The 26,961-nt window shown below is 39.4% G+C and overlaps 2 protein-coding genes across 5 annotated transcripts in view; one reads left to right on the top strand and one right to left on the bottom strand.

Moving 5' to 3' along the window:
• Positions 1 to 26,961, top strand: part of ano5a (anoctamin 5a) — an 805,725-nt gene that overhangs the window by 282,985 nt on the left and 495,779 nt on the right. The window lies entirely within an intron of this gene.
• Positions 4,960 to 26,961, bottom strand: part of slc5a12 (solute carrier family 5 member 12) — a 53,413-nt gene continuing 31,411 nt past the window's right edge. For 3 of the 4 annotated variants that reach the window (XM_087310501.1, XM_087310502.1, NM_200368.1), the window contains 14 exon segments: positions 25,443 to 25,508; positions 25,312 to 25,363; positions 22,790 to 22,857; positions 20,724 to 20,878; positions 20,253 to 20,393; positions 19,075 to 19,204; positions 18,843 to 18,931; positions 17,220 to 17,332; positions 14,389 to 14,456; positions 13,213 to 13,299; positions 11,400 to 11,581; positions 8,505 to 8,608; positions 5,407 to 5,516; positions 4,960 to 5,336 (listed from right to left, as the gene is read on the bottom strand). In XM_087310501.1, coding sequence (XP_087166627.1) covers positions 5,172 to 5,336; positions 5,407 to 5,516; positions 8,505 to 8,608; positions 11,400 to 11,581; positions 13,213 to 13,299; positions 14,389 to 14,456; positions 17,220 to 17,332; positions 18,843 to 18,931; positions 19,075 to 19,204; positions 20,253 to 20,393; positions 20,724 to 20,878; positions 22,790 to 22,857; positions 25,312 to 25,363; positions 25,443 to 25,508 — 1,530 coding nt within the window. In that variant the 3' untranslated portion in view covers positions 4,960 to 5,171. 4 annotated transcript variants of the gene reach the window in all.

Raw genomic sequence — 26,961 nt, forward strand, 5'->3', positions numbered from 1 at the left:
ATGTGTGTTTTTAAAAGTGTGTTTGCATGTGTGTGTGTGTGTGAGAGTTTTGTAAAGCGAGTGCTCCCAGCATGCATCACATTCTTGCACAGATTTTCAAAAGGCAGTGGCTGTGTTCGAAATAGGGTACTACCCTACCAGTAATAATAATACTATGCATGAAATATCGTGAATTATTAATAAACATGCAGTGTGTGAATGCACTGTATTCTGCCATGTATGCATATTTCAGTGTTGTTGAGCAGGGCCAGAATGGCCATAGGGAGCCAATAGGATTGTCAATCTGGCCTGCCATGGTGAATCTGGCCTGACCTCCCCCCGCTCTTCACTTACCTATTGGCACCAGCACCCTAACCCCAACCCCTTCTTGCACTTGCAATTGCTACAACACAACCCCATAAACCTCAAACTAGTCACTTACTGATCATTACTGACCCCCCCTCCCTCCCCCCACTTAGCGATTTCTCCACCTCTCCGCTTAGCAATTACTCCCCTTCCACCCCCTCCTCTTGATTGCTTCTTCCTTCTTCCCTAGTCCCCCCCACCAGCAACCCCTACAACCCCCCATCCTCGTCACTTGTGGATTGTTACACCACAGCACATAAACCCTCCACTTTTCACTTACTGCCCACTACAACACCCCGCCCCCTCTCTTCACTTACCGATCACTACCCTTCCACCCCCTTGCTTTTCACTCACCAATCGCTTCTTCCTACTCGCCTAAAGCCTGGTTTATACTTCTGCGTCAAGTGACCCACGGCGCATGCAAAATGCGTGTAGCTGTGCATTTATTCTTCTGCGCACTGTCTCTGCTGGTCTGCATTTACACTTCCGAAACGCTAGTTGGCAGTGAGGTGTAAATGTTCCTGTGTCGAGTTTCTTCGCTGCTGTTTTGCTTTTCCTGAACACTTCCTGAATGTACAAGTGGCTCAAACTCGCTCATTTTGAGGCAGGAACCGGCGGACGTGCAAAAACTTTAACTATGAGGTAAACACAAAACAAAACTTTCCATCAGGAGCTCCTTCGCAGGACTTCACACTTGTAAACAATCGCTCTATTGGGCTCGCGTCCAGCTCGCGCCATTCACGCGGCCCTCGGTCCCGCCCAGACTCGTCAGCGCTACCAAGCCGACCAATCACAGAGCTTGCGCTACGCGTCGTTGCGACGTATAGTTACAATTTTTGAGAGGTGCACGTCAGCGACATCGACGGCCACGATCAAGGGCTATGCGTCAACGCCATAGCATACACCGGCATTAGAAGTATAAATCAGCCTTAATCCCCCACCAGAAACCCCTACATTCCCCACTACCCCCCCCCCCCCCCTTTCGTCACTTGTGGATCGTTACATCATTAATGCCCCTCCATCACTACACCTGCTCCCCTTCTCTTAACTTCTTGATCGCTAGACCCCCCCCCCCTTCTTTACTTACTTATTGCTCCTGACCCCCAAATCCCCCCTTCCCTGATGTTCCAGGTCCGTCCCTGTTGTCGAGAAAGATCAACCATGATTTCTCAACTGCTCAGTCTGATTTTGTGCAATGAGGTCATGTGACTATGTAGCTTTCTACTGTTCCATACACCATAACATAATAGTGTCCTCAACCTTGTGTGGAGTTAAACTTGATTCACACAAAACACGCAATAAACTCGAGGTTACTTGCTGATTGTTTTTACACTTATGCTAATTTTTAGCGCCAGTTTAATTCGTTGAACTTGCGAGGTGTTTTGAGGTGAATTGTGCACGTTAGCGTTGACCTCAATGTGCATTTAGTGTCGCTCACACCATATGCCCATAGTTTACCTCTGTTTGATTGCATCGACTTTGTGTGTGATTTACTTGCACAAATACTTAACTCCATGTTTAAGTTTTCAGTCTCCTTTTTCGAACACGATCACTGCATCTGTCCTCCTCAGGCCCTTTGAGTGTTTGCAGATGAGAACTTTGTATCATATTTTCCTAGCTTGAATCAAGTGTTGCTTTTTTAAGTAAATATTTTTGCACTCTCCATTTGCATGGGTACCAGCCCCATATGGGGATAGTTAGTACGCACTCAGAAAAAGACGATTAGATGGTTCTCCCACTTTATAGATTCTCCGCTCGCGCTGAATAAGAATCAAATTAATGTTTCATTTCATGGAAGCACTTTAGGAAAGTCATTTATTTATTACATTACCTCGATTTAGACAAATGTTTAAAATGTAATGGCTAGTTTAATAGGATAGTTGCAATCCATTAAGTTGGTCTAGGTAATGGGTGGCGGGGAATAAACAAGCTGAATATCGGTACTGTTTTGGGTTGCTAAAATCCAAACCAGAGTAACCACGTTATTAGAAATAAAAGTTTGCTGTAGTGCTTTATATTTCATGGACGCCACTGACAGCTGGTCAGTAAATTGAACTCGTGATGTTGATCTGAAAGAGGAAGAAGTCTGTACTATGAAATAACTGTAATCTATGCATGACCTCATTCACGAGTCCCGCACATGCAGGACTCTTGACAAACCTTTGTGTATTTGTGCACTTTTTACTGTGAAGTGTGCATGGCCTATATCTGCTTAAACCAGAGAAGACTGACCTGAGATCAGTACATGTTGTAGTGGTGAATGATCAGTTGTGGTCATCTCATTGACATCAACCTACAGGCTATGGGACGCAAATGTTCTTCAGGGTTTTGTTTTTCGAGGTACTCATGGTTGTGTATGAAATGTCTTCATTGAAAATGGCCGTCAGAAGCACATTCAAGTGATAATGTTTAGAAGAGCAAGAGCATGTATTATACCATGATGGTCGGCGCTTGCCGCTTCTTGCACAGACTCTTTGCTGTACTCAATTCTAATGCAACATCCATCATTAGTCTTACTTCTAAAGCAATGTAACTGTTACTAATATTAAAGAGACTGATGCCTATTTTGCTGTCAAATGTCAGTGCTTACAATCAGACTGTAATTAATGCATAAGCATGATGTGAAACTAGCAGAGTGACTCTAGAGTGTGGCGTCGATGGGCCTCGTTCTGAAACATGAGCAGATTACATTTACATATAAAATGTTCATAAAACCATCCTGACGTAAATGTTGAGATTCGTAGAAATGTGCAGTATGGCTTGAGTTTGTGATTTGCTAAAGCCTGTTCTTAAGAAAAGAGAGTCCAGAAGGTTCTACAGTGTTCTTGCGTCTGGGATTCATGGATGTGGGTTTTGAAATCTTTTGAATATGATAGAATTGTTTTACACACAGATTCCAGAGTTTTGTAAATGTTTCATGAAAGAGGCCTGACGGGCACTATGCTTTGGTGTGATTTTGCCAAGTAGGACTTGTACCTGGATCAACATTCCTGTCAACCGTTAGATTTTGTAGTGACAAGAAGACTTTGTAGTTTCCTGAAGACCTCCATTAGCTTGTTAAGATGTTCAATTATGGTAAAAGAACAGCAAATGCTCACTTCTTTGAAGGGCATGGGTTACCAAATCTGCTCCTGCAGCGCCACTGTCCTGGGCTAGTTACAAAATCACTCCATTGTTTTATTTTTTCTAATACACCTCCTACTTGTATAGTCTAGGAGTTAGTATATATAATAATAGTGTTTTCAAAAGCAGGCGTAGGAGAAACATGCACTGTGGACACGGTTTTACCATCATTTTACATTGCTTTTATCAGTTTTGTGAACCAAGCATTCGGTATCACAAGTACAGCATAGGAGAAAGTGAACTACCAAGCAGAATTGTTGGGATCATACTGCCCTATAGTGTTCATTGTACCTAGAAACTGTAGAAAAGTATATTTTTTGCAGTTTATCAAATATGTAGGCTGCAGCAAGTCATTCCAATAAGATGGACTTAGCTAAAGACCAGGGTAGGGTTGCACCAAAACGTTCTTGCTTAAGCCTCTACTGTGGACTCTGTTCCAGTTTAACTAGGTAAAGCCATGTATGTTGGTGCACTGCAAAAATATTTAGTGCTGCGCAAGTTGTAACCAATGCCTCATTTCTCCTGAGCCGTATGGTACAGAATGATTTGGTACGGGTCATCCTGCTCAGACTATTTTGGCACTTCTGGCAATGGAAATGTGTACTGTACTATACTAAACCATATCGCTCAGTAGAACCGAGCAATTACAGTCCATTTATTTTGCAACTACACAACATTGTAACTTCCTCTTTGTTAGAGGAAGGGGGACCCTAATATGTCCTTTCTGCAAGCCTAACCAAAACTACCTGAGCGGGCTAGGTAAGATCTTCAGGATTACAAGAAAGTTGCAGGTTGGTAAATACATTTGGTTGAGATGTAGTCCTTAAGTTATTGAACCCCACAAATTAAGGTCTTCAGACTCGTTACAAACTTTCAAGCATGCCTTGAGGAGCTGAACTCTGCAGGACCTTGGCAGGGAGCCCAAACCTGTTCTTGGAGGGTCAAAGTTTAGCTACTAACTTAATCTAATTACGCACATCTAAACAAGCTAATCGAGATCTTCAGACTTTCTAGACTTGTATGTTGAAGCTAAAATCTCTGAAATGTTGGTCCACCAGGAGCAGGATTGGGACACCCCAGATGTAGGGCCATGGGTTCGGGTTGGTACTAGGATGGACGTATCAGATGCTCATGGTCCAATTACCTGCATGGCTGAGCTCAGACCCTAACAAAACACACCTGGAAAAAAAATTACACTTGTCCTGCAGTATAGAGTTGCTCAGCCTTGGGTACCAAGCAAGAATTCAAGGGAGAATGTTCAAGCACTCCTAGTCCTAAAGGTTTGCTTGCTTTTGCAATTATCAAATATCCCAAAGTCCTTAAGTAGATTCTTCAGGTGCAGTTAATCTTTCCGGAAAAAGAGATGCCCAGACACCCTAATGAATTCCTGTGGTTTCAGGGTCAGGACTGGGGTTAGGGGTTATAGACCAGAAAATGATCCAGGAGTACATTCTAACTGGCAAAATCCCAGTCACCTCGAATAACTAAATCTCAACGACACCACATTATTTTATTGTTTATACTTCTGATATAAAAGCTGTTTATGAGACTCCTTCATCCTTGTTTACATGTAAAGCAATCAGCAGTATGCATACAAGAATTGTACAAAACATGTCTGTAACATAGATTTGGGGATCAGAGTTTTCTGTAATAAACATTGATTGTATCTTTTAAATGAAATAGTTGATGTGTTCTTTCGCTCGTTACAGCTTTTTCTGAACTATGCTAGTTTCGTTATGGTCAAAGCCGGCATTAGTGTTACCATTTTCCTGTTGGTTATCGCAACTGCACCTGAACTTCTCGTCCATTCTTAAGGTGCATCCCTGGTCTGGATGTTTCTCCCATGCCTTGCCAAAGTCTCCCACATCCTAAGAGAAGCACACATGTTCTGTTTCCATTCAAATGAATCAAATACACATTCTGCAAGACAGTCTGTACCTCTTTGCCTTCACCAAGGTCAGCTTCTGTGAATTTCTCAGTGCAGAAACACAGGACGTCCTTCACTGATCGAGTCATCCCTGGTTTCAACAGTTTCGGGTCCATTGGGCCTGTAGACACCAGAATCTCAGTTACTCCACCACACTAATCTACTTCCCACCCTAAGCATTTATGGCATAGAAAAACTGAAGAATTGTTGACAACTACTTTTGCTTTTGTTGGATTTAGAGTCCAAGTGCTGCAAATAATAGGCCGGATAATATAAAATTGGAGGTGGGAATACTGGAAAAACTTCCCATTTCTGGCACCAATCTAGATGCAATTGACAATTTTACCTTGGAGCTCTCAGAAATGATCAAACGATGATTCTGACTAAAATCAAGTTTTTCAGTCCACCTCAGCGGTGAGCTTAAATCCCACCGAGAAACCTGTTCAAGTGGTTATTTTCAGTAGTGAATTGACCCTTCGCTAAGCCACACCCCAAAACCGCCACCCACCAATCATGGCAACTATAGCTACGCGCAGGGGCTCTGTCAAGCTTTCGAGCGAGTGCACATGGATTGTGCAAATCTCACACCCGGTATCCTTAATGTTTGGACAGGATGGTGGAATTTTTTCCCTTTTCAAACCTAAAGCCTAAGAGGAGAAACGCCAGCGTGGATCAAGCTGTGTGAGGGGTGCTAAAGGAGCTAAGTTGGTTTTGTTTTGATATTCCTGACACATTCAGTGATAGACAGACGGCAATAACTCATAACCTGCTTTGTGTTTTTGTAGGAAACACAGTTTAGATCTGTTTAGGGTAAGAGGTGTGTGTTTCACAGCGGTCTTTTTCCTTTTTTTTTTTTTTTTTTCGGTCGATAATGTAAATAATGCTCTGTTTAAGCCTTCGCCATAACGTTAGTCATACTAATAGCGAATAGGTCATGATGACATGAGTTATTGATCCGGATAATACAAATCTGCGAATCTGTCACTAACTTTACTGAACTTCATATTTCCACCTTATTTCAAGCTACGAATAATTGAAATTACAAATCAACAGAACAAAACCGAGATATGATCACAAACTGAGCACTTACGATTAATATACTTTACCCGCAGCTGTTTTTCAGTCATTTATAAAGAGTACACACACATACTGACAGTTTTAGGTATCTTACTGTACACTGTTATGGGTCAATGATGCTAATAGTCGGCACAAATCCATCAGTTTCCCCTTTCTGGCTGCTCTTTCTATGAATGAACTATGTAAAAGCACTGTCATGCGTGTTTCCTCGTGGGTTAGTAAGGCTATATTTTATTGCACAACAATAATCTATCAGGCTTTTTGGCTAAAAATAGAGCAATTACAGTTTCATTAGTTAATATTAGATTATTAGTAAATGTCACACCTCACTCTGAGCATGAGCCAAGCTGTTGAATGGTTAGCGTATGCAGCGGCTAGGCTAAGCTAGCTTAAATTTTGATTGAATTAGTCTCATCGGTTACCGATGAGATCTAATCGGTTGCCTGTTATTTTGTGAATATACCCCTGTAATGCTCACTGCAGTCCTTTTTTGTCTGGCTTTATCTGATATTTCACCTGTTTGCCAAAAATGACATTATATCCCTGGCAAAGTCTGACACCGGCGCGCACACATTGAAAAAGCCGTGCCAGGCACGAAAGCTTGACAGGCATAGCAACAGTAACTAAGGAGGGCGGGGCTTAGCGAAGGGTCCATTGGAGAACTCCAAGTCGTGCAAGCAGATTTAGCGCATCTCACACTCCAATGTTTAGTTTTGAACACATCTCCTTAGGTAGGGGATCCTATTTCTGATGATCTACCTTCATGCGCAGTCCCAACCTTCCTGTTGGCAATTACCAAGTGTTCCTGTAGGGTTATTCAGATGAAATTGGTTGGAATTGAAACTAAACTAAACTAAACCTGCAGGAAGGTAGATCTCCATGAACAAGAATGATCACCCTTTGTTTTAGGATTGGACTGAGATTACGGCCCCGTTTACACTAATGCGTTTTCGTTTTAAAACGCTTAAGTTTTGCTACGGTTACGCCATCTGTCCACACTACGCCGGAGTTTTCGAGTGCCGAAAACGGAGTGTTTTGGAAACGCTGGAGAGGCTGTTTTCATTCTGAAGCGCTGCTGCTCCGTCTCAGTGTGGATGGGGGAAAACATAGACATCTGAAAACGGAGGCGGGGCTAATGAGATTCGCTAGCTGATTGGGGCTTTTGTGTCATTGCGTATCCTTCCCTTATTCGTCAAGCCTCTATCACATGACTATAACACATGGCTTGGGAGTAACACATGGAAATGGGAGCGTTGTTTGCACTATTGTCTGTTTTAGGCGCCATTGTGCAGTTATTCTTTTGTTACGTTTAGTAACAGCTCGACCTCATCGTCTGTCCACAAAAATACCTCTCTTGCTTTCTTTGCCATCGCGTTTACTGTTCAACCGGCGTCTGTTGACTAAAAATAACCAAATGCCGAGCGAGACACATGCTTCCTGTTTATACTAGAACGCGCATGCCCAGAGTGCGCGAATGGTCACGTGATATAAGTTTTTGGTGGCGTAGTGTGGACGGCGATATGTTCAGAAACCCTAGTGTGGACGCGGATCGTTTTTGATCTAAAACGCCGTTTTAAAACTAAAACGCACTAGTGTAAACGGGGCCTAAGCTGAGCATACATGGTGCATCACATGGAAAGTGTTGACGTTCATAACACACCAGTCTTAACAAGATAGTTCAAGGAATTTGTAACCATTGACTTCTATAGTATTTGTTTATCTTTCTATGGATCTCGATGGGTACATGTTTTCAGCATTCCTCAGGTTATCTTCTTTTGTGTTGAACAGAATAAAAAAAGACTACGTGGGTGAACTATCCCCTTAATAATACAGAACTCTATTAAGGCTCAGGGAAAAGGTGGAGAATTGCTGTGGAAAACTCCATCTGTGTAATGGATGTACAGTATGAGTTGTTTTTATTACCGCTGTGCTTTCATTCTCTGCTCTCTCAGGCGCACGCTCTATAAGTCTAGGTGTTTTGCTGCTGGCGGTGTGTGGGAGAATAGAGGAGTTATTGAAATGCGTCTCTCACCTGTCAGCAGTGTGATGAGCAGACCTGCCGCCACCGTCCCAATAAAGCCCACTGCACTGTAGTACAGGTAGGACATGGAGTACCACGAATCCGCCAGCCAATTCCTGAACACCACAGATCAGTCACATGTTAGCATCTCATCATGACACCGCATTACTACAGCACGATTACATAAAAATAAGACTGTCATTGAAATTGAGACACCATTCAAGGATAACTCTTGTACCCTATGTAATCCACTCCTAAAGAAACAGTTCACCAATTTACTCAAGTTGTTTCAAAGCTTTATGAGTTTCTTTTTCTGTTGAACACTAAAGAAGATATTTTGAAGAATGCTGAAAACCCATAACCATTGATTTTTATAGTATTTTTTTCCAACAATTGCTGTCAATGGTTACAGGTTTTTAGCATTCTTCAAAATATCTTCTTTAGTGTTCAACAAAGAATCTTATGAAGGTTTATAATTTTGAATAAGTAAAATTTTACCCAATTGATTACATTTTTGAGTGAACTATCCCTTTAACAATATAGACATCTATTTTTCCAAATATAGAAGTGAATGGTTACAGATTTCCAACATCTTCTTTTGGGTTCAACTAAATAAAGAAAGTCAAAGAGGTCTGAAACAAGTTAAGGGTGATTAAATGGTGATTTTTGGGTAAACTATCCCCTAAATTCTTTGACTTTCACTGTCTAAAAAGCTAAGCTTCCTTGATCTATGCACTGCAAAAAATGCTTTTCTTATTTAGATTTTTTGTCTTGTTTCTAGTCTAAATATCTAAAAATTCTTAAATCAAGAAGCATTTTCTAGACAAGCAGAACATATTGTCATGTTTTGAGAAATAATATGCCAATATTAAGTGAGTTTTTCCTTAAAACAAGCAAAATAATCTGACAATGGGGTAAGAAAAATAATCTTGTTTTTCCTTTTGACATAAGATTATTCTGCTCACCCCATTGGCAGATTATTTCTCAAAACAAGACAATATGTTTTGCTTGTCTAGAAAATTATACTTGTATTGAGTCCAAATATCTAAAATTTCTCAAATCAAGACAAAAAGTCTAAGTAAGAAAAGCATTTTTTGCAGTGTGATGAACGGGAAAACAGGCCGATATTCTGCTTTGCATAATATTAAGATGGTTTACGGTTGAATATCTTTTCAGGACTTTCAATAGCCACTATGAGGACAACAATGCATATTTTACCTCAGGTTTTGGGGAGAAAGAATCTGAGGTTCGTACTGTTTCGTAATGCTCCTAAAATGTATATTAACCTGGCATGTTAACCTTAATGCAGGGTTCTTACACCTTTTCCATCTTCAAATTCCAGAACTTTTCAGGCACTTTCAAGGTGCATTTGTATGCTTTTTTCATCACCCAATAACCACGGTTAATTACATTTATATATGTTGTATGCACTTTTTAATAATAGTAATAATAATAATAAATAATATATCAACAAAAAAAAAACTTCAGTTATTGGATGAAGTATGTTTTTAAGTTGGTTCTCTTTCTACCTAAAGCTGATATCTCAAGAAATGAGCTTACAGTCAGATTTTGTTTGGGTGTACACTGCAAAAAAATGCTTTTCTTACTTAGATTTTTTGTCTTGTTTCTAGTCCAAATATCTAAAATATCCTAAATTAAGAAGAATTTTCTAGACAAGCAGAAAATATTGTCATGTTTTGAGAAATAATATGCCAATATTAAGTGGGTTTTTCCTTAAAACAAGCAAAATAATCTGCCAATGGGGTAAGAAAAATAATCTTGTTTTTCCTTTTGACATAAGATTATTCTGCTCACCCCATTGGCAGATTATTTTGCTTGTTTTAAGGAAAAACTCACTTAATATTGGCATATTATTTCTCAAAACAAGACAATATGTTTTGCTTGTCTAGAAAATTATTCTTGATTTGAGAAATTTTAGATATTTGGACTCAATACAAGACAAAAAGTCTAAGTAAGAAAAGCATTTTTTGCAGTGTGATGAACGGGAAAACAGGCCGATATTCTGCTTTGCATAATATTAAGATGGTTTACGGTTGAATATCTTTTCAGGACTTTCAATAGCCACTATGAGGACAACAATGCATATTTTACCTCAGGTTTTGGGGAGAAAGAATCTGAGGTTCATACTGTTTCTTAATGCTCCTAAAATGTATATTAACCTGGCATGTTAACCTTAATGCAGGGTTCTTACACCTTTTCCATCTTCAAATTCCAGCACTTTTCAGGCACTTTCAAGGTGCATTTGTATGCTTTTTCCAGCACCCAATAACCACGGTTAAATACATTTATATATGTTGTATGCACTTTTTAATAATAGTAATAATAATAATAAATAATATATCAACAAAACAAACCTTCAGTTATTGGATGAAGTATGCTTTTAAGTTTGGTCTCTTTCTACCTAAAGCTGATATCTCAAGAAATGAGCTTACAGTCAGATTTTGTTTGGGTGTACACTGCAAAAAAATGCTTTTCTTACTTAGATTTTTTGTCTTGTTTCTAGTCCAAATATCTAAAATATCCTAAATTAAGAAGAATTTTCTAGACAAGCAGAACATATTGTCTTGTTTTGAGAAATAATATGCCAATATTAAGTGAGTTTTTCCTGGGTAAACATGGGGTAAGCAAATTAATCTTGTTTTTTCTTTTGACATAAGATTATTCTGCTTACCCCATTGGCAGATTATTTTGCTTGTTTTCAGGAAAAACTCACTTAATATTGGCATTTTATTTCTCAAAACAAGACAATATGTTTTGCTATAGCAATATCTAACAATATAACAATATCTATAACAATATCTAGTCTAATATGATTTAACACACACTTGTGCTTCCAGAAAGTTGCCTTTAAATGTATGTTCCAGCTCTTCAGCGCTGATACTGCACCTGTCTGAGGTGAGCTGGGTCACTGTGGCGGATGTTGGCTCAAATGCAGCAGCAGTGATGTTGCAGCCTGCAGTGTTGAGTTCCAGAGCATGCGTGTTATTGCTGGGTGCTGGGTAAATGAAAGCGCCCACGCCGACCCAGAACGAGAGAGAGATGCCCACGATCAGACCCCCAACTGCCCCCTAAAGAGAAAAGACCACCAATGTAAGACATGCTGCAAGAATCACACAGCAGATGTAGACATGAGGTGGTGTGAAGCAAGATTTAGGCACTGCAGAAACACACATCTTTACTCCCGTAGATATTTAGACTAGAAACAAGACAAAAACTTAAAATCTTAAATCAAGAAGCATTTTATAGACCAGTTTAAGCGATCTGTTTTCAGAAATAATCAGAAAATTGAGCATTTTTGTGGATAAATCTGAGGTAAGTGAAGGAGCGGCGCAGTGGCTCAGTGGTTAGCACTGTGACCTCATAGCAAGAAGGTCACTAGTTTGATTCCTGGCTGGGTCAGTTGGCATTTCTGTGTGGAGTTTGCATGTTCTCCCCGTGTTGGCATGGGTTTCCTCCAGGTGCTTCAGTTTCCCCCACAGTCCAAACACATGGGCTGGAATTGACCAACTAAACTGACTAGTGTAAGAGTGTTTTCCAGAACTGGAAGGGCATCTGCTGTGTAATGCTGTGTTCACACCAGACGCGGAACGCGTGGATAAATTGCGATATTCGCGTGTAAATAGCCGCGTGAATATTTGAGTTTACTCGCTTCATTCACGTGTCAAATTCACTTCAGAACAGACGTGGATTCGCGTGATGGGCAGGGCTTCTGTCTGCCCGAAGACTCTAGCTTCATAGCTAAATGGCTAACATGGATTTTATGAAGAAAATAACAGTGTTTATGTGCTTTATGAAGACTAAAAACAGCGTCGATACGTTTATGGTCGTGTCTGAGTCCACTGCATCCTTTCAGAGGTGCATCCAGCTGTGTGAGCTCTTAAACTCCTCCAGAAACTTAACCTGGATGACGGAGGCTTTCAGCGGTGCTTCTGACTGAGCACAGCCCAGTTTGATGAACTGTTGTCGGTGATGGCTGGAGGATTTCACTCGGAACACCGACAACAGGTTCTACGTCACAATCACGCCCCCACAAGAGCAAGCTTCTGATTGGTTAACGCGGCGCGAATGTACGCTGAAGTTCAGATTTTCGAATTCGAGAGATTCGCGCGAAACGCTCGTTAAGCGCGTCAAACGCGCAAAACGCTCAATTGGGCCCGCGCCATTCGCGCAATTTGCGTCATTCGCGCCGCGCCATTCGCGCGTAATGCGCCGCAGGATGTCTATTCGCGCGTTTGCATTGACTTAACATGTAAATCACTCGCACTTGACGCGCGTTCCGCATCTGGTGTGAACGCAGCATGAAACTTATGCTGGAATAGTTGGCGGTTCATTCCACTGTGGCAACCCTTCATAAATCAGATACTTAGCCGAAGTAAAATGAATGAGTGAAAGAAAAAATTATAATTTCAAACTGAAAACAAGATTATTTTGCTTGTTTTAGGGAAAAACTCATTAATTTTGACTTTAGGTTTTATGAAGTGAAAAATATTGTTTTGTTTACATTTTTTGTTTGTTTTTTCTTCTTTAAACAAGCAAAAAAAAAAAAATTCTAATGGTGCAAATAAAATTTACTGTTTAAACGTTTTTAGTTTAAAATATTTTACACCATTGGCAGATTATTTTTCTTGCGTTGAGGGACAGATTCCATCATCTCGAGTTTCGTGACTGAATGAGATGTTTGTTTTTGCCAAATCCTGACCTTTAGATTAGTGAATGGAAACAGGATTCCCAGAGAAAACAGGCCCAGCACCGGCCCTCCGCACATGCCATGGATACTGAGAGCCGCCTGAGGGATAAAAGCAGAAAACACACTCTGTGATGGGAAATGGAGTGGAAATGGAGTAGGACTGCTTGATATTGGAAAAAATCTGATAATGCAATGTTTTATTTTTCTTTGATAAATATTGTGAATATGAATGCAGTTTCACTAACAGTACTCAGAAAAGCATTGCGATTACTCCGTTTACCTATCTTTGTTTTGTCTTGTTTCTAGTCCATTTATTAAATATTCTTAGTAAAAATATTTTGATTTCACCTTTAGAAAAACGTTTTGCTTAAAATAAGGAAAAAATTATTTGCCAGCAGGGTAAGTAAAATCAGTCACACTTTACGATAGGGTTATATTAGCTAATGCATTTACTAACATGAGCAATGCATTTATTACAGTATTTCTTCATGTTAGTTAACGTTAATCACAACACAGTTGTTCACAGTCAGTTGAGTGTTAGCTAGCATGCATTTATATGTTAATAATTCATTAGTAAATGTTGAACTATGATTAATAAATGCTGCACAAGTATTGTTCACAATTAGTCATGCTAGTAAACATATTAGCTAATGAAACCTTATTGTAAGGTATGACTGAAAGTCTTATTTTCGCTTTGACATGTAGATATTTGGACTAGAAACAAGACAAATTTCAAAGTAAGAAAGCAGGGGTGTCCAAAGTCGGTCCTGGAGGGCCGGTGTCCTGCTGACTTTAGCTCCAACTTCCTTCAACACACCTGCCTGGAAGTTTCTAGCATACCTAGTAAGAGCTTGATCAGCTGGTTCAGGTGTGTTTGATTAGGGTTGGAGCTAAACTCTCCAGTACACCGGCACTCCGGGACCGAGTGTGGACACTCCTGTTTTAGACTCTTAAAATGTTTAGTCACCGGGCTTAAAAACACATGCAGATAATAAACGTTCACTCTGTTATGGTTAAACTATAAATCACATGTGTTCTGTGGCTCCTGGTCAGCTATAATTCAGATTCAACATTGCATTTCTTGCTATGTGATTATTGCAGATGCACACGTTGCCATATCTATACTGAAACCCCATATTGTGCAGCCCTTAAACAGATCATCTGAGGCTGTTTTGAGAGAAACTTTACCTGCACAATTCCTCCCATGTATGATGCCGCCACGGCCATAGTAGTGCAGGCCACACCAAACGCCACACCTGCCAGAGAAAACAGACAGGCAAACATCCATATGGGTGATTTTTAGCATAACTGGCAACACTTTATTACATATTTTCACTCAGTGTGAACTAAATGTGCCCACTGACTGAATCCAGTTAATATTATTATTATATTTATTGTTATTAGGGATGTAACAATATTGTAAATACAGTCATACCGCAATAGTCATTGTTTTCAATATAACCGTAGGCGCATGACTCAATAAAACTATATTTCTGAGAAAAGTTTGCTTGGGCGAATGAAGTGAACGGGAGGTAGCGGGAACTACAATTCCCATCAGCCCAGGCGTGGCCATCATCCTTTGCGGTCTGTTGTCACTACAGACCCAGTAATGCGGAAATGGAGTGTGCTGCTAGTAGCGGGAATGAAAAAGAGCTGGAAATGATCGAACCTAAAGCGGGTTTTAAATCGGATGTGTGGAAGCATTTCAGTTTCTTTCTAAAAAGATACAAAAAAAGGAGAAAAGGTGACAGACAAAGACAAAAACAGTATGCAGGCACTGCCAGACTGTGGTGAAATGTAAGTCGGGGAATACGACTAATAACAGTCATGGGGACTGCAGAACACAGCACACTTGTTAGATTGATGCAGACATTGTACTGCAAAGAGACCTCTATCTCACTCATGGCTTGTCCTCTCAAGTGGTGGAAAAACAATGCACAACGTTACCCACTGCTGTCAACCTTGGCTAAATCATATCTCTCTGTCCCAGAAACCTCAGTCCCAAATGAGAGGGGTTTGTTTCTGTTGCAGGGGACATGCCCAGAGATTACCAGATTATAGTTATATGATAATTTTCCTTAAAAACCCATCTCTATCTAAGTGAGTGATTAAATGTTGAATGTTATGAGTTTTCAACAATACTAAATTAAAACTTTATTATTTGTTTTACATGGTTTAATAGTTTTTTGTTATTAAAATTGAAAAATTGAAGTTCCTGTTTCGAAACGTACAGATAGATGGTTGATTTGTATGTCATTGATATGTTCAGTGCTGAGGTAAATAAACACTTTTTGGCACTTTTTTCGAGTTTTTTCATTAGTTTTGTTTTTCCTGTAAATTATTTAATAAATACCGTACCGTGCCATTCATACCGAGGTATTATCGTACCGTGAAATTCTGATACCGTTACATCCCTAATTGTTATTTTTTTAATAAATTATTGTTCTCATTGCAAAAGTTTAAAAGAAAATGTGGACAGTCTCACTATTTTTTTGCTATTTCCTGTGTGTGTTTCTCACTCAAAAACACCACAGGATCACAAGTTAAAGGTATTTCTAAGTTCTCTTTTTACAAATTGTAGCTCTTCCCAACAGGGAAAACCACCAACAATCAAGAATGCATGATTGTCTTGTCGCAACAAATAATAACTTGACTTCCAGTTGATCATTTGGGATCAGAACTGACTCATATGAAAGGCAAATTCCTCTAGATTTTGCTTATTTGAGCACAATAATATATGATCATGCCTTGACTATTAATGATTTGATTAGGACAGTGCGGTCTGACTCTGCTTAGACTAAAGTCTCATCACTGAACAGGAATAATGTCCAGTATAGAATATAAAGTCCTGCTGCAGTGGAGACAGAATGAATATTGTGTCTGACTCCATCATGAGCTTGGAGGACTGCATCCATACATCTCTGACTCTAATCACTGATTAATAAAGTCATCTGGAATGGCGAAGAAAGCGTTCCTGCAGGACTCCCAGAGCTCATCTGTGTTCATCTCCAATGCCTCATTCTTCATCAGCTCAATAATGTTCATGTCTCGTGACTGGGCTGGCCAATCCTGGAGCAGCTTGACCTTCTTTGCTTTCAGGAGCTTTGATGTGGAGGCTGAAGTATAAGGAGCGCTATCCTGCTGGAGAATCTGCCCTCTCCTGTGGTTTGTGATGTAATGGGCAGCACAAATGTCTTGATACCTCAGGCTGTTGATGTTGCAGATCTCTCGTACGCCCCTATACTGAATGTAACCCCAAACCATGATTTCTCCTTCACCAAACTTGATTGATTTCTATGTGAATCTTGGCTCCATGCTGGTTCCAGTAGGTCTTCTGCAGTATTTGTGATGATTCAGCAAAAAAATGACCTGATGATGAACTAGAAGTCAAGCTATTATTTGTTGCTCTTACAACTGGGATTAACCACAAGACTTTTTGGCAGGTAGTGTGTATGCTGTCAAGACTTTGCAATCAAAAAAATGTGATTATAATGAAAGTCAATGGGGTAAAAACAGCCCCGAACATAACGAAAGGGTAGTCAATTTGCAAAGAGAGCAAAATATGTGTTTAAATGAGATTTGTCAGCAACATTTGCTGAACGTTGTGGCCAAATTAAGACTCAAAATCACCACAGAGTGGATGAAAACACCCCCAACAGCACACAAAGAAGTAAATTATTAAGTCATTTTCATTTTTGGATGAACAATTCATCTAAATGTGAAGTGGTGTCATCGTCAATTCTGAGTTTTAGGTGTTTAAAGCCTCATTGAGCTGCTGAGCTTTTATTTTGGCTCACTTTACTTCTTTATTGACCTACTTCAGCCTCTTAAAAGCCTTGCAGATCTGTCAGCTTTCCATTCAGAATAAACAGACCTTGCAGCTGTTTCATGTCGTCCCTGGCTGTGATTGATCATGACGAGTCTATTGCGCTGATTAAATCTGCTCTAATGCCAAACGACAGGATCAATGTTCTCTTTATGAGTGTGTGGATGTCCTGAGGAAAGTGAGATGTGTTTACAGAGCGCTTTGCTGATCCAGCTGGCCGCTCGGTTGGAGAGATCTGGGAAACACTGGCTCACAAAGTCCTCGTACATCACTGTGGCCAAAGCATTGATACTGGCGGCTACTGTGCTGAAAAGCAGAAGCAGAACAACAAGGCGTTCCTCTACTCAATCAGCCTACTTGATCAGCCAAGACAAAACATTTAGGATTGTTCAACAAATGTAAATACTGTCATTATTTACTCCCAAACTATACTGGAAGTATCTTTTATATACAATAGAGGAAAATATATATAAATTTTCTGTCTCCAAAGACAGTATAGCTGTTTCCATCCACATACTTTAACAGTTTTTTTTTTATGTTGCATTAAAAACCAGTAGATAGAAATGCTTAGATGTGTATGAAATCTTAAAGTGCATATTAAAAACACATACTAAAGTGAGGCGTTATGTCATCAAAATGATTTATGTTTAAAAAATGTTTGACGTGTGCTACTAAATTCTAGCAATAGATGCCTTAAACATGTTAAAAACATGTTAGAAACAAGCTAATCCATGTTAGCAATATGCAAACAACATACTAAGCATGTTAGGAAAATGCCAAAACATGGGGTGAAAAACATACTAGCCATTGTTAAAACATGTTAACTGTATAAGCATATGTTAGCGTTGTGCTAATTGATTGCATTACTGTTATTTTAGCATGTTTTAGCACATGGTTGCTGTACAGTAGTATCAATCATGTTTGTTTAATTGTGATGTTTGTGTTTTTATTCTGTCGTGTGTCATTATTAATCTGTTGTGATGGTTAAGCCAGATAGTTTCCACCCAGGTGGACAATCAAGCAAAAAAAAAACATGTTAGCAAGTTAAAACTTAGCTGTGCTCTAAAGATCCATGCTTAAAATGTTAGCTAGGTCTAAAACCTTGCCAATATGTTATTTAAAAAAAGTGTTAAAATTAAGCTACAAACGTGATAATACATGCTAGCAATGTGCTAACAATGGATAAAACATGCTAGCAACATGCGTAACGCAAAAGTGTTAATTCATGCTAGCAACATGGAATCCAAATTCTAAGCAGTAGCATGTTAGGAATAGGCTTAAACATGTGGTAAAACATGCTACTATAAAGTAAAACAAACAAAACATGTTAGCAAGTTAAAACATTGCTATGCACTAAAGATCCATGCTAGCAATGTTAAAATGATAGACAGGTGTTAAACCTTGCCAATATGGTTTTAAAAAGTGCTAAAATCACAAGAAAATGCAAATTCATGCTAGCAATATGCTAAAACATGCTAAAAATGAATAAAACATGCTGGAAACATGCTTAATGTTTGCAATTTGTTAATTCATGCAAGCAATATGTAAACAACATACTAAGCAGTAGCATGTTAAGAATATGCTAAAACATGGGGTAAAAAACATGCCAATCATTGTTAGAATGTCTTAATTACATTAGCCTATGTTATAAAATGCTAGCAACATGCTAATCCATTGCATTACTGCTATTTTGGCATGTTTAACACATTGTCAATTACATCAGGTTTCCCTTTAATCCGTGTGCTGGAATGTTAAAGCGGCCCTCCTTTGAATTGTCAGTCACTAAAATGAAGTTCTGAAAGTCATTAAACTTTACCTCAGAGTGCCGCTGAAGGCACAGGCCACAAATAACCCCGGCAGTCCCGGAAACGCACCCAGGATTTCCATAACAAAATATGGCATGAGCTGAAGAAGAAACCAACACAACAACAACAAGACCACTGCATTATTAACAGAGCTCACACATTCAGGGAGGGAAATGTGAATCTCCTAATGATGGATTGAGATGATCATATGCTAGAGACTATAGTTAATGAGATGAACATCACCTGATCTGGCGCAGAGATCAGTCCAGATGACCAGGGATCGCAGTGAGAGTAATAAGAGTACATGATCAGGCCAGAAACCACAGCGCAGAACAGAATAATCCACAGACCCAGCAGATTCAGATACAGAGCCCTGAAAACAGACACTCCACATTACCTGAAGCAAGCTTCTGTTATCACGGTCTACATCAGGGGTGGCAAATCCAGTTCCTGGAGATCTACCTTCCTGCAGATTTCAGTTGCAACCCTTATCAAACACACCTGTCTGTAATTATCAAGTGGATTTCAGGTCCCAATTAATTGGTTCAGGTGTGTTTGATCAGGGTAGGAGCTAAACTGTACGGGAAGGTAGATGTCCAGGAACAGGATTGAGCACCCCTGGTCTACATTCACTCACTGGCCACTTTATTAGGTACACTTGTACCTAATAAATGTACTCAACTGGCCTCCACAGTCACCAGAGCTCAATCCAATAGAGCACCTTTGGGCTGTGGTGGAACGGGAGATTGGCATCATGGATGTGCAGCCGACAAACCTGCAGCAACTGCGTGAAGCTTTCACTGAGCAAAATTCATTCATTTTCTTGTCGGCTTAGTCCCTTCATTAATCCGGGGTCGCCACAGCGGAATGAACCGCCAACTTATCCAGCAGGTTTTTACGCAGCGGATGTCCTTCCAGCCGCAACCCATCTCTGGGAAACATCCACACCCACACATTCACACACACACTCATACACTACGGACAGTTTAGCCTACCCAATTCACCTGTACCGCATGCCTTTGGACTGTGGGGGAAACCGGAGCATCCGGAAGAAACCCACGCGAAGGCAGGGAGAACATGCAAACTCCACACAGAAACGCCAACTGAGCCGAGGTTCGAACCAGCGACCTTCTTGCTGTGAGGCGACAGCACTACCTACTGCGCCACTGCTTCGCCCACGGAGCAAAATCTCTGAGGAATATTTCCAGTACCTGGTTGAATCTCTGCCACCAAGGGTTAAGGCAGTTCTGAAGGCAATAGGGAGCCCAACCCGGTACTAGTAAGGTGTACCTAATAAAGTGGCCGGTGAGTGTATATACAGCTCTAAACGTTATTTTTTTAATACACACATCAGAGTTGTGATTAATGTTGAACCATATTAATGCCATTCGAGTTTTGTCCTTCAGTCTGTATGCACTCACCAGCGTGCGTGACCTTCTGTTTTACACGAGATGCATCTCTGAATTGTGGACTGGTTTACTCCATAAATCCCCAGCCAGGTGAAGGTTCCTCCGACACTGAGTGTCCAGAACGTGTGTCTCCTGAGCGGACTCACGTCAAAGCTGCAAACAACAGCGATTTAACACGGTAGAAAGCGTCAGAAACATTGCAAACTTTCATTAGAAGGAAGAAAATGTGTGAAATTAAGAGAATAAAATAGGTTTTAGAGTGAAAATACTGGGCTCAATCCTATTAATCATGGCGAACGGCAAATACAATCTCTTTATATGAATCGCTGTTTGTTTAAAGTTGTTTGTTGCATCTGTAGAAACGATATAGCTCAATTCAGATATATTCATTTGAGCAGTCAGTAGTGTTTCATTGTTCAAGCACATGTTGCTGTAGAACATGACTGCAGTGTGTTTGTGTGTGTGTGCGTTTCCTGAACATACTCAAACACCTGCAATCGTCCTCCAGTGCGAGCGGTGCTCCAGACATTCTCGATCCCTCCAGCTCGACTCGAACCCTGGATCAGCACAGTGAGGAAGCCCACCACCATCACCACCATCTGGAAGGCATCGGTCCACACCACAGCCTTCAGCCCACCCTTAACACACACACACACACACACATACACACACCGAGAGATTTCATTGGGACTCTCCATATCTGTGATGTTTCTACGTCTAAACACCTCTCACAGGGAACAATCTGCATTTTTACATGGTCAAAATATTTAATTCTGGATATTTTTAAGACTTTTTCCTCATGGGGACCTAAAAATGTCCCCACAAGGTAAAATGACTGGTATTGCTATACTTGTGGGGACGTTTGGTCCCCACAATGTGACGAACACCAGGGATTACACACACATAAGCGCACATTCATACACAAACATAGTAACAAACATGCACAAACTCACACAAGCGTACACACACATGCACATGAGGATGCTCTCACATACAAGAACGCAGACACAGAGGTGCACACAAACACACACACAAACACTAACAAGCACATGCAAACACAAACATGCACACACACACATTCATAAGTTCATGCACACACAACACAACCACACACATGCACATGGATACACAAACAAACACGCACGCACACATTCGTAAGTTCATGCACACATGAACACAGCCACACACATGCATACACAAACAAACATGCACACACACATTCATAAGTTCATGCACATACATGAACACAGCCACACACACATGCATGCACATGGATACACAAACAAACATGCGCACACACATGCACATAAGGATGCTCTCACATACAAGAATGCAGACACAGAGATGCGCGCACAAACACACACAAGCACTCATATCCACACACACTGACAAGCGCATGCAAACACGAGCATGCACACACACACATACACATACACACACACACACACACACACACACACACGCACACACGCACACACGCACACACACACGCACACACACACGCACACACACACGCGCGCGCGCGCGCATGTATAAACAAACATTCACACACCCAAACCCACACAAGCATACAAACAAACACACACATGCAAAACCACCACAAGAACGCAAACACACAGCATGCATACAGAAACATACACACAGAAACACACACACACACACACAAGCACATATGCACAAACCTATTTGATACAAGTACAAACATACGCACATACATACGCAAACAAACATGCACACACACAGATAAGAGCACACATGCACAAGCACACAAACATACATAAGCACATGAGGATACTCTCTCACACACACACACACACACACACACACACACACACACACACACACACACACACACAGTGTTTCTGTCTGATCTCCATCCACCGAGTCCATTAGAACAGCCCGTTCACAAGAATCCAAACACTTCTCTCAGAATGAAGCACACAGTGATATTTCCCCATTAGCTTTCCCCAGAACTTGCTGGATATGAAGAAACTAAAAACACACTTCCACATGTGTGAATGTGGCCACAAACCCGTTTCAGATTTCCTGAAAGTCTCTTCATCTGACAATCCGGCAAGTAAAATGCTTTAAATAAATTCGCTTTAGTTTGGTATTTTTATATTAACAGTATTAACTGTGAATGATCCTAATCCATCATCAGAACCACAAAAACAACCACGATCAGCAGAAATAATCATCAATAATTAACGCAATATCATCCATTTCCCTCTGCTTTTGATCAGCTTGGACCGTCAAAATAGAGCCCTAAATCTTTACCAGCCATATCCACACCACTATCATAACGCATACCATCATCATATTCAAATTCTGCATGAATTAATTATATTAAAACTTGCTTTTTTGGCGAGACAAATTAATGATTAAAAATGACATGACAGTAAAATGATTAAATAATTATAGTATAATTATAATTTAAAAACAAATCCTAATAAGCAGTACATTTAACAACCAACCATCTAGGCCTCATTTCTAACAATAAACACAGATCAATTGTAATAAACATACGTATACGCCTATTAATCACTCACCAGTGTGCAGTAAAAAGTGCAGACAATGCCGGTGGCAAAGATAGATCCCCAAAGGTCAAATCCTGTCACTGATGCAGGAAAAACACACAGAAATATGGAGAAAACAGCTCATACATCAAATAAGATGAAGAGAGGTGCAAATGCAGAAATACAGATGCACTGTTGTCCATCCTAATACGCTAAAATCATTGGCTAATTTGTTATTAATTGGTTGTATTTTTCCTTCATGTGCGAGTCTGAACTACATGAATAAGTGTTCCCTATCTTTTTTCATTAGCATAGCATGCTAGTTATGAACATCAGTGGTTTACATGATGAGTGTTGTTGACAGTGTTCCTCTCAATAAGTCGTTATTGATTTAAATTTGACGCTACAGTATTTATAATAACATACCAACTCTCTAAAATTCAGCTAAACAAAGGGGGAAAGCCCCGCCCACAAGAGTCCACCTCTCCTTCATTAGCATAAACAGAGTGAGAAGCAGCCATTAGAGTTTCAAGAGTTGACACTTAGCTGATGATTGATTATGAAGCGTGTTTGGCATGCCGTCCCCGGAGAGAGCCCTGAGCTCAAAGGATCCTCGAGCACAGGGCTCCCTCCTGTTTGCAGGGCGAGAGGGGGGTTTGAGCTCAGGTAGATGTGGAGAACTCCCCTGCTGTAGTTGCTCATGAACAGATAGTGATCGCTCTTAAGAGATATCTACTTACTAGGAGCATGTCTATGGTGCTGATTTGGATTAGTCAATTAAGTGCATGTTTTTGGACGGTGGAAGAACATCGGGTAACCCGGGGGAAACCCACGTGAGCACAGGGAGAACGTGTAAACTCCGCACAGAAACGTCTGCTGGCTTGGTAAGGACTAGATCCAATGACGCTCTTGCTGTGAGGCAACAGTGCTAACCACTGGGCCACCGTGCCACCCATCTAGAAAAGTAGGAGGAGTAGAGGGTGAAAGGGGGGATTCTTCAAAACAAAGATGGCTGTGATATGGAACTGAGGGTATTTATAGAGGCTTAGAAGTCATCTGATTGGCGAATCATGAATTTAATAATGCGGGACCAGCTGCAAGCTATCATAAGCACAAGATCCTCTCCAAATTAGTTTATAAATAAACTTCACTTTGAGAGTTATCAGCCACTATGCTGACACAGAGGCATTTGTAGCTCCGCCCTCTTTTCAAAAGAGAACAATCTCATTTAAATTTAAAGCGACAGCCACCAAAACACCAATATCGGCATCAAAGCCTAACGTTCAGTTTCAGAAAGTTATAAGTAGGCCCACACGGAATCTGTGCGCGCAGAATTCCGCAGATTTTCCACAGAATTCCGCAGATTTTTAGCCCATAATTAATTCTGTTTATTTACTTGAGTAAATGTGTAAATCTGAATTTATTCAGTTTTTATTCAGTAATTTATTACTTATTATTTAATGTATTAAGGTTTTAGTTATGATACTCCGCTGGATACTCCCAAAGTAATTCCGCAGAAATCCGAAGATTTTTACCAAAATTCTCAGCAGAAATAGCAAAAAACGTCCGCAGATTCCGTCTGGCCCTAGTTATAACACATTATCTGTGTGCTGTTTTGAGCTGAAACTTCACACACACACACACTTTATGCCTAGTTTAGACTGCGTGATTTAAGCGCCGATTTTGGCTCGCCGACAGGTTTTGAGAAATCGCCGACAAATGCCTGAAATCACAGGCTAATCGCTGCTTGTGCACGTGAGTGACAATCACACAGTATGAACGATCAAAGACGCCATCTGAGAGAATCGCCGATGAGTCGCCGATGAGATATTTGGCGTGCTGAATATCTGGAGCTGTCGGGGATTTAAATCATGCCGTGTGAATTGAGTCTTGACTGAAAATAACATCGGCGATCGCCTCCAGCCAATGAGAGAGCGGCATTCACTTGCGTGTGTGTGTGTGTGTGTGTATACCTGCTGCAGGTCAGCGGGAGGCTGGGGGAGAAGTTAAAAGCGCTAATTTTCGGTTTATTTGGACCCAGGAAATGGAGGAAAAACTAGTGGAGGTTTGACAGGACTCAGGAGCAACCGTGTCTATTTGACGTTTCATACAGAAAGAAATTAGTTTATTATCAACGTTGAGGAGACATGGCTAATTCCCTTTAAACCCAGGTGAGCAAACATGTACATGTTCTACCCCATTAAAGGCTTCTTTATCATTATGTAGTTAATAACAAAAGATATACGACGTGTTTTTGGCTGTGAGACGTAGTTTGGACGAAGTTGTCGGCGATTCTTCCTATAGTAAAGTCATGCAATGTGAAAGTCCCCGTCGCCGATCCATCTTGCAGTGTAAACAAAGCAGCGACGAAACGCAAGCCCAGATAGTCAAGCAGTGTGAAAACATCTGTGACACGACTGCTTTGAAAATCATGCAGTCTGAACTCGGCATTAGAGACACCTGAAACTTATTTTACATCAGGGGCAATATAGGCCTCCTCTAAATGAATCGCTCAGCTTTAATGTGCACTGTAGCGGAATACTTCACAGACTGACCTTGATTGAGAGCTAAAGCAGGAGCATAAACCACCACACCAGTGTAGAGAATCTGAGGACATCAAGACACAGGAATGAGCATGAAAGCACAGTGTGTTATTCTGAGTGTTGGAAGGATTCATCACACTCACCGTCTGAATGATGTAAATTAGAGTGGCTGCGACGCGAACGAGCTTGCAGAAACGCAACTCCAAATACTGTAAGAAAAAGAAAATCAGAACGCAACAGAGCCTCTACGTGTCAAAAAAGAATGATTATTTCTACTAATAAACTCTAAATACTCTACCAGTCAATAGTTTTGGGATTTTTAAAATAAGCATTTATTTAATCAAAAATACAGTGCAGATTGTAAAATTGTGAAATGTTACTGCAGTATAAAATAACTGTTCAAAAGTAGTTTAACATTTAGTTTAATACTTTATTCCAGTTATTTTAAAGATGAATTTTCAGCTTCATTCCTCCAGTCACATGATTCTTCAGAAATCACTCTAATATTTATTCTTCTTATTATTATTTTTATTAATATTATTATAAATGACAATAGCAATAAAAGAAATAATGCCTGGAGTAATACTTTAATTTGTAACTACATACAATAAGTATATAATTATTTAACAATTTAACATTTTTCTTTTACATTTAATAAATGCCGCCTTGATGAACAGAATAATTTTCACACACAGAAATACAGTTGCTCAACATAAATTTGAAGTTTTGAAAATGACATCTTTAGAAATGGAAAGATGATTAATTTAACCTTGTGCGAAATATTGAAAAACTACACATATTACAAGATTTAATCTAAATTCTATACATTTTTGTTTGTTCGGTCAAACATTTGGGCTCAGTTTTTTTATTTATTTATTTTATTTAATAATTTAAAGAAAATTAGTCAGTTCATTGTCATCATGGCGGCATTTATTAAATGTAAAAAAAGTTACATTGTTAAATATTTATTTATGACATTTTATGTAGTTTGAACTGAAATTATTACTCCAGTCATTATTGCTTTTATTACTATTACCATTAATAATAATAATAATTATGATGATGATAATAATAATGCTAATAATAATGCTAATAATAATAATAATGATGATAATAATATTGTTGATGCTAATAATAATGCTAATAATAATAATAATGATGATAATAATATTGTTGATGCTAATAATAATGCTAATAATAATAATAATGATGATAATAATATTGTTGATGCTAATAATAATGCTAATAATAATAATAATGATGATAATAATATTGTTGATGATAATAATAATGCTAATAATAATAATAATGATGATAATAATATTGTTGATAATAATAATGCTAATAATAATAATCATAATAATGCTATTAATAATAATGCTAACTATAACGATAATAATAATGATAATAATAAAAATAATGATGATGATGATAATAATAATAATAATGCTAATTATAATGATAATAATAATAATAATAATAATGTTGATAATAATAATAATTATTATTATTATAATGATAATAAAAATAATGATAATTATAATGATAATAATAATGATAATAATATTAATGATTATGATGATGATAATAATATTAATGTTGATAATAATAATAATAATGTTGACAATAATAATAATAATAATAATAATGTTGATAATAATA

Source organism: Danio rerio, chromosome 25 (assembly GCF_052040795.2).
Source record: "Danio rerio strain M-AB ecotype USA chromosome 25, GRCz13ab, whole genome shotgun sequence".
Classification (NCBI taxonomy): Eukaryota; Metazoa; Chordata; class Actinopteri; order Cypriniformes; family Danionidae; genus Danio; species Danio rerio.